Raw genomic sequence first — 9,499 nt, forward strand, 5'->3', positions numbered from 1 at the left:
GTAACACTGGAAGGGATACAGGGGACATTGTTGAATGTCACATTAGACACTATACTAACTGCACTTCATTATTGAGCTGTCAAATACTCCAGAAGGTTGCTTGACATAAGAGATACTTGCAATACACACATGCCAAAGAAAAACTCCAGTCTCTACACAACTAAACACAGAGTCAGGGACTTGGACACTGCATAGCCAGTCCTCTAAGCCTGTAACATCTGCCTATCTCCACTTCTTTCTCCCCTACCCATCACCCACACCTGTCAACTTCAATATGCAGGAGCCTCTTGGATTATTCATAGTGCTCTTCTTCGACCCTTTCTACAATGAAACATCTGGTAATTATGTCCTCCTTCTGCACACATACATGCATCATAGCAGTGTGGATGTCTCTCTGTTAGGAATCAAATAGACAGACATATGTTGTCTCTATACATGTATAGTGAAAGTCTATTTGCCAATTTTGTTTTGTAGGTTTACCTGCCTTTCCACGGAGGAAAAATACATGTAAGGAAACTGTTTTTCTGCACGGCTTATATCCTCTCAGTGACTATCATTTTAGAATGATAAAGTCCTTACTGGCAGAAGAGTTAAAACTGAAGCAAATAGAGTATGAAGAATGTGACAAAATTAAGTTGGTCGACCTGATGTCAGAAAAGTTTCTAGTGGATGCGGGCCTTGGAAAATTGATAGCACTCTTTGAAATGTTACCACCTCTCCAAAACATTGCTGAACTTCTCAGGAAAAAACACCCATTAGGTAATGGGATGCACTCTCCCAAGTCTTGCCTCAATCCCCACCTTGGTCTCAGTCATCACTTCTCCAGCATGTTCCTCAGTATCTACAGCAGTTCTAGTAGCACAGATGAAAACAGGTTGGAAATCTAGAGATTTATACTCCTTAACATATTGTAATAAATTTCTGGGGGATTTTTGGCGAGATCATGAAAGTGATGATATGAAGCAGAATGAATTTTCAACAAATTTGTAGTATTCGGATGCATTGGAAAAATTAAAAATTAGCCCCATAACATTTGACATCATGATGCACTTTATAATGAATGTATTTTAAGTATTTAGATCGATTAATGTCATGTATCTTTTAAGGTAAATCTCATTTCATTTCCCCTGCCTTCAAACTTTTCATCTTAAATCTGCCTCTATAGATGTAAATGACTTTCTCTTTGTCAAATTCGAAACAATCTCTTTTTTCATTTATTACATAATTAGATAATATGTATTCCACAACAAGTGGGTAGATGTTTGAAATTGAATTTAATCATTTGTCATATACCTTGCTAGAATATTTAGGTGCATGACAGAATTGCACGCTTGGATTTTGTTTTGATATCTTCTCTTGCAGTTTTGGCATTTCTGCATTCGCTCACATAAGAGAATTTTTTCTAAATTTGCCTCTATTATAAGCTTTAGGACAAATACATTGGGAACGATTCCTAGTCCTTTTCTTTCCTGCTTCCACCATATTAATACTTGCTGGTTTGGGTTTTGGGTTTGTGTGTGTGTGTGTGTATCCATTTCTACAGGTCTTTTTTTTTTTCGGACAAAGCACGACAATCAGTGTGTCTTTTTTTACTGAATTTTCCCCCATGGGATTCTCTACTGTGCTTTGCAGATTTCTATTAACAATTAATTCAAAGCATTGTTTATATGTGGGGTGTTTTTCTGTCTTGGATCTCAGGAGCCTGATAGGAATTCAAGAATAGATTTTAATGATTTTTATTATAATACTGTTTCCATATAGTTTTAAATTTTGGATCCAAATTTGGTTTCACACAATACAAGTTCAGAACACCTCTTCTACACGTGAATGACTAGGCATATTTTGAAATTCAGAATCTGAAGTTTGCATAATGTTATTTCACTCATGTGTTCTAAAAATTGTATTATAAGAAATGCCATTGCTATATTTATCCATTGATGTCAATCAACATCCATTACACTTCAACATCCAAATAGAATCATCTAATTTTACTGAACTAAAGAGACATTATACATAGCTTTGTGTCACTTTACATCTGACTATATTTCACAAATTCACTTTGCGGTCAAAGCCACCAATGAAAATTCACTATTTCTAAAAAGCTTTTGTGCACCATCTAGAATACTGGGCTAGTATTCCAAAAAAATTATTTCTCTTGTATCCATCTGTTTCCTGCTAAGAATCACTTTTTATTCGAGTCTTGAATAAGGCCAGGTGATAGACTCCTTTTTTGGGGGTGCCGGTAGAGAATTTGTTTTGCCTAAAATACTCTTTATTCTCATTAACCTGCAATTTGACTTCCGTGGATTTGCACATCATTTGATGAAATTTTCCATCTCAGGATTTCCTTGTTCCCTTAACATGGAGACAATTCACAGGCTCAAGGACTCGAACATTTCAACCAGTCAAAAAATACACAAACATGAGATTCTCAAACTACAATGTTTTTTACATTTATCCAAAAATAGAATATTTATTCTGAATATCCTGAAGAAAAAGCACTATTGCTAAATTAATTGTCAGATGAGACACTCATTCCATTTTCGGAGTCTGAAATCCTGCAGCATTCAAAACCAGAATTCATTCCAAAAAGTCACATTGTGCTCATAAGAGCAAGAAGTGTAGGAATGGTTTTCCAGGAAAACAAAAGTCAGCTGGCAGTGACAGAAAATACGACAAACAAAATGCCTTGCATGCTTTTACTGAATATCATGTTAGAATGAAAACATCCTTACTGACAGACCAAAAATTAACAAAAAAATGCAAAGAATGAAAACAAACATTCTTCAGTATGCTATGTAGAAACGACAGTCTTTTTCATTGTTATAATGTTCTTTTCATTTTTTTGTGTAAGAAATGTGAGTATATTCAAGAAATTCAGCAAGGTCAAGTCATTGCTAAGTGACTGAAAAATGGTTATATTTAAATAAAAATTACAAAAAAAAACATCCAGTAACAGCTAATATAGTGCCAATCAATGATTTAATACTTCCATGGACTAGATGCGAACGCTCAGTGCTGACACTGGAAGGGATACAAGGGACATTGTTGAATGTCACATTAGACACTATGCTAACTGCACTTCATTAATGAGCAGTCAAATACTCCACAGGGTTGCTTGGCAGAAGAGATACTTGCAATACACACACGCCAAGGAAAAACTCCAGGCTCTACAGAACAAAACCCAGAGTCAGAGACTTGGACACTGCATAGCCAGTCCTCTAAGCCTGTAACATCTGCCTATCTCCACTTCTTTCTCCCCTACCCATCACCCACACCTGTCAACTTCAATATGCAGGAGCCTCTTGGAATTATTCATAGTGCTCTTCTTCGACCCTTTCTACAATGAAACATCTGGTAATTATGTCCTCTTTCTGCACACACACATGTATCACAGCAGTGTGGACTTCTCTCTATTAGGAATCAAATAGACAGATACATGTTGTCTCTATGCATGTATAGTGAAAGTCTATTTGCCAATTTTGTTTTTTAGGTTTAACTGCCTTTCCAAGGAGGAAAAATACATGTAAGGAAATCGTTTTTCTGCACGGCTTATATCCTCTCAGTGACTATCATTTTAGAATGATAAAGTGCTTACTGGCAGAAGAGTTAAAACTGAAGCAAATAGAGTATGAAGAATGTGACAAAATTAAGTTGGCCGACCTGATGTCAGAAAAGTTTCTAGTGGATGCGGGCCTTGGAAAATTGATAGCACTCTTTGAAATGATGCCACCTCTAGAAAACACTGCAGAACTTCTCAGGAATGAAAGCCAAAAGGTAATGGGATGCACTCTCCCCAATCTTGTCTCACTCACCACTTTGGTCAGTGTCATCACATCCCCAGCATATTCCTTTGTATCTATAGCAGTACTAGTAGCTTAGGTGCCAACAAGTTGAAATCCTAGAGAACTACACTCCTCTAACTTGTTTTAATAAATTTGAAGAAGAAGAATTTTGAAGAAGCCACCATAGCAGAATGAATTCTCAACAAATTTGTAGTATTCGGATGCATTGGAAAAATTAAAAATTAGCAAAATAACATTTGACAACATAAAGAGTTTTACAATGCATGCAATTTAAGTATTTAGATCAATTAATATCACATATCTTTTAGAGTAAATCTTATTTCCGATGTCTTCAAACTTCTCATTTTGAAAGCTTCCTTTATAGAGGTGACTGGCTTTCACTTAGATTTGGCACATTAATCTCTTTTTTATTTATTCCCAAATTAGATAATGTTTAGTTTACGACATGTGGATAGATGTTTTAAATTGAATTTACTCATTGGTCATCTACTGGGCTAGAACGTTCAGGCGAATGGTAAAATTGAATGCCTGGATTTTATTTTGCTGTCTTCTCTTGCAGTTATGACTCTTCTACGTTCTCCTGCATGTGAGCATTGTTTCTGATTCTGCCTCTATTTCATAATTTAGGACAAATGCATTGAAAATCTTGCTAGTCTGTGTCCTTCCACCCTGCAACATATTTATATTTCATTTTTTGGTTTTTGTTTTTTTCCCTTTTTCATCAGAGCTCTTTTTCAGGCAAAGCATTCCCGTCAAATGTGTTTTGATTTCAATGACATTTTCCCCAAGGGATTCTCTGCTTTGCTTTTCAAATCCTTTTTTCCTATTACTCCCAAACATTGTTTCTGCGTTTCTCTTTTTCCCTTTTGGAACCAACAAGGTCGTTAGAAACACAGAATAGATTTTGAGGCTTTTCTTTTGAAATACCATTTGTATGAAATACAAATTTGTATACAAATACAAATTATGAAATACCATGGTTCTAATGGATTTTTTCAAATTTTATTTCACAGAAGGTAAGTTGAGAGCACCACTTCTAACCATGGAAGATTAGAAGTATTTCAAAAGTTAGAATCCTGATTTTGCAAGTTACTTCACTCTTATGTTCTAAAAGTCATACTACAAAAAAAAAAAGTCACTGCTTTCTTTATTCCTAGGCCTCAGTCAAAATCCATAATGTTTCAGCATCCAAGTAGAATTGTCTCATTTTAGTGAACTAAATGGACATTATACATAGCTTTGTTGCACTTCATATCTGACTGTATTATACAACTGCATTGTGTTGTCAAAGCCACCAATGCAACATTTGCATTTTTAAAACAATTGTTTTTGCCATCCATACAGGGTGTTGCACCAGTATTTGATAAAAATAACTCCTTTTGTAGCCATCTGTTTCCTGCTGGGAATCAATTTCAGTATCACTGTTGAATATCTTGAAATGATAGACTCCTTATTTAGGGCTCATTGAGCATTTGTTTTGCCTATATACTTTCGATCTCACTATCCTGAAGTCTCTTTTGCTATGTATTTACAGCTATTACAATCAGAGTTTTCCTTTCTGGATTGCCTTGTTCCCTTGAACAAAGCAATTCACAAGGAGGCAGATTACACACCCAGGGACTCCAACATTTCAACCACTCAAAAGATGCACAAACACGTGACTCTTAAATTAAAATGATTTTTACATTTATCAAATTTGCAATTTCTTCTGAATGTGCTGAACAAACATATAGGTGCTAAATTGGTTGAAAGGCAATGTACTCAGTGCATTTAGGGAATTTAAAAAGTTGCAGTACACAAAACCAGAACTGACTCAACAGTCTCATGCTGCTCGTAAGAACAACAATCATAGGAACGTTTTTTCAAGAAAAGAATCGTCCATTGATAATGACAGATAATGCAACAAGCAAGTGTTTCTAATGAATAACATTTTAAAACAAGGTCCTTTCAGGCAGACCAAAAATTACCAGGTAAAATATGAAAATTGATGTGCTTCAGTATAATATGCAGAAAAGAGAGTCTTTGTTGTTGTTATTGTTGCTTTTTTGAGAAACATGAGCATGTTTGAAGATATTAAGGAAACTTGAAATATGGCTTGAACCATGACAAACCAATGGTTATATTTTTTTTAAAAAATGGCTAAATATGGGGCTGGGGATTTAGCTCAGGGTCATAAGCGCCTGCCTTGCAAGTAGGCAGTCGTGAGTTCAATCTTCAGTACTGATAAAAAGGAAAAAGGCAAAGAAAAAAAAAAAAACAATGACTAAAGAAAATATCAGTAATAGCTAAAGTACTTCCAACAAATCAATGCTTTAATCATACTCTGGATCACATGTGAACTTTCAACCGTGATACTCACAGGGCTACAGGGAACATCATTAAATACCTCATTGGATGCTATGCTAATCACACATAGTTAATGAACACTGAAATGATCAAGAGGGCTGCTTAGGGGAAGTGGTAGTTACAACACATACACCAAGGAAAAACTCCAGTCTATACAGAATAAAAAGCAGAGCTGGGACTTGGCCAGTCGTCTGAGCCTGTAAGATCTGTGGACTCCAAACTTTGTTCTCTCACATCCATCCCTGATACATTTCACACTGGCAGGAGCCTCTTAGGAATTGTTCAGCATCACCTTTCTACAGTGAACCATCTGGTAATTCTGTCTTCCTTTTTGCACACACGAACATATCATAATAGTGTGGACCTCACTCTGTCAGGAATCAAATCAAGAGGCATACCTCATTTGTCAAGTTGTATCTACACATGTGAAACGAAAACTCATTTACCAAATTTCTTTTGTAGATTTGACTCTTTTTACATGGAAGGAAAATTCATGCAAGGAAATCGTTTTTCTGCACGGCTTATATCCTCTCAGTGACTATCATTTTAGAATGATAAAGTCCTTACTGGCAGAAGAGTTAAAACTGCAGCGAAGTAAGTATGAAGAATGTGACAAAATTAAATTGGCTGACCTGATGGCAAAAAACTTCAAAATGGATGCGGGCCTGGAAACACTGATAGCACTCTTCGAAATGACGCCGTCTCTAGAAAACACTGCGAAACTTCTCAGAAAGAAAAAACCGAAAATGTAATAGGGTGCCTCCTCCCCAATCTTGTCTCAATCCCCATCTCGGTCACAGTCACTACTTCCCTAGTGTATTCCTCACTATCTACAGGAGTACTCGTAGCTCAGGTGACAACAGCTTGAATACTTGGAGAACTCTCTCCTATAACATGTTCTAATAAATTTGAGGAATGGGATTTTTGAGGAGGCCACTAAAGTGATGAAATAAAGCAGAATGAATTCTCAATAAATTTCTAACATTCTTATGCATTGGAAAAATTAAAAATTAGCAAACTAATATTTGACAATATGAAGCATTTTACACTAATTGCAGTTTAAGTATTTAGATAAATTAACATCATGTCTTTTAAGGTAAATCTCATTTCTCTTCTCTTCAAACTTCATCTTACAGCTTATAGAGGTAACTTGCTTTCCTTTAGTTACATTTGTCACATTAATCCTTTTTCATTTATTCCCCAATTAGATAATGTTTACTTCACAACACGTGGGTAGATTTTCATCAAATTTAATTATTTGTCACCTACTTGGCTAGAATATTCAGACGCATGTTACCCTTGCATGCTTGGTCTTCATTTTGTTGTCTTCTCTCAGTTATGACTCTTCTGCATTCTCCTCCATGTGAACATTGCTTCTAATTCTACCTCTATTTTATGATTTAGAACAAATACATTGGGCAATATTCCTAATCTGTGTCCTCCACTCTCCTTCATTTTGGTATTTCCTTTCTCTCTCTCTCCTTCTCTCTCTGTCTCTCTCTGTCTCTCTCTCTCTCTCTCTCTCTCTCTGTCTCTCTGTCTCTCTCTCTCTCTCTCTCTTTCACCACAGCCTGTTTTTCAGACAAAGCCCACCAATCAAATGTGTTTTTATTTCATTTAATTTTCATCTGAAATTATTCGCTTTCCTTTTTGTGTTCTTGTTCCATATTACTTCCAAACCTTGTTTCAGTTTTATACTGTTTTGTTTTGTATGATTCATTGTGTGTATGAAGATGTAGACAACTATTTAAAAGAAAACAAGGGACTTTATGGCAGCCACTGTTGATCTCCTGTTGTCTTGCTTTGAAATCTATGTCACTTACATTTTTTTTCTTCTGATCTGCTTTGTTCTGTTTTGTTCTGTTTAGTTTTACTCTCTTTAAAATTAAGTTAAAAAAATAATGCTTGCATTGTTAGATTGACTTTGTAGACCAAATGCTGGTCGTCTGGGAGTTTATTTGGATGATAACAATATGAATTATAGCAACTGTCGGAGATTTTCTTTTGTTTTGCTTTGAAATCCAATATTCTGTTCCATTTTACTCTTTTATTTGATTTGTATGTCTGGAAACCTGAGCAAGTATTTTTGAGGTTAACAACATGCCAAATAACCATTGTGAAATTCCTATAATCTTGTTTTGAAAACCCTATTAGATATTGTTGTTTTTATTGTTCTCCTTTTGTATTTATTGTTGTTATGTTTAAATTTGTTTATTTTTATTTTTATGGTTTTTCTTATTTCTCTTTAAAATTAGAAAAACAGAATGTTCTCATTTAAGTGAAATGAACAAAGATTACACAAAGCCTTCTGTCATGTCACATCTGGTTGTATTTCACAACTGCATTGTACTGTCAAAGTTGTCAATCAAATTTTTCTATTTTTAACATCTTTTGGATTTGCAATATTTACTGAACTATGATCAATCCCTATATAAAATTATGTCCCTATTATGTCCCTATATGAAAATTGTTCTTGCTTACAGTCTGCATTGCTGTTGAGAATCATTTTCAGAATTACATTTGAATCTTTATAGGTAGTCAACAATTTATGGTGGCTTTTATTTTGCATTTAATGCTCTTTAATTTCACCCACTAAAATGTGTCTTTGCATGTATTAAAACCTCATGCTATGAAAATTTTCAGTCTCAGGATTTTGTTGTTCCTTTAAAAATAAAGTAATTAACAGACTCAGAGATTTGAACATTTCTATTACACAAAAAATAAACAAACATATGATTCCTAAATTCAAAGGTTTTGTACATTTATTAAAAAATTGAAATCCATACCATGCACTGAGTGTCATCAAGAAAATGTACAGGTACTAAAGAGATTTAGAGATGCAACATACAGACTATTGGTAACTCTGGAAGCTTGAAGAACACAAAACCTTAGTTCCGTCTTAATGATTGATAGGAAATAATAAGAGCAAGAAGTGTTGAAATATTTTTCCAGGAAAGAGAAGCGAAATAGCAATAATATAAAATATGACAATCAAGGTATGTTACATATTTCTAAAGGACATGATGTAAGGAGTCCAGAAAATTAGAAAGTGAAGTCTCAAATGGTTTAAGAAGACCTACTAAAATATTTTACAGTGATAACATGAGTTGTTGTTGCTTTTCTTTGTAATAGAAATGGAAGAATTTTTGAAAGTTTTCAGCAAATTGAATTAGGAATTTTAGACAAAAAACCGGTTGTTTTAAGTGCTGGATTAAGGAAACAAAGCAAGTAACAGTTGATGTAATTCCAACTAACAAATACTGTGGTCCTGTTCTGTAACAAGTGTGCATATTCACCAGGTAACACTGCTAAGATTTCAGAGGACATAGTATAATACTAGTGGAGAC

General features: G+C 34.8%; 1 protein-coding gene across 3 annotated transcripts in view; it reads left to right on the top strand.

Annotated features, from left to right (window-relative positions):
* LOC101788766 (uncharacterized) overlaps positions 1–8,541 on the top strand; it is a 67,418-nt gene extending 58,877 nt beyond the window's left edge. For 2 of the 3 annotated variants that reach the window (XM_063253476.1, XM_063253477.1), the window contains exons 16-18: positions 475–759; positions 3,494–3,777; positions 6,615–8,541. In XM_063253476.1, coding sequence (XP_063109546.1) covers positions 475–759; positions 3,494–3,777; positions 6,615–6,620 — 575 coding nt within the window. In that variant the 3' untranslated portion in view covers positions 6,621–8,541. The remainder of the gene's footprint in view (positions 1–474; positions 760–3,493; positions 3,778–6,614) is intronic. The other variant, XM_063253478.1, reaches the window with a different exon arrangement.
* The last annotated feature ends 958 nt before the right edge of the window (positions 8,542–9,499 follow it).

This window comes from Cavia porcellus, unplaced genomic scaffold, assembly GCF_034190915.1.
Source record: "Cavia porcellus strain 051 isolate PalLab524CR breed Dunkin Hartley unplaced genomic scaffold, mCavPor4.1 scaffold_7, whole genome shotgun sequence".
In the NCBI taxonomy this organism is placed as follows: domain Eukaryota; kingdom Metazoa; phylum Chordata; class Mammalia; order Rodentia; family Caviidae; genus Cavia; species Cavia porcellus.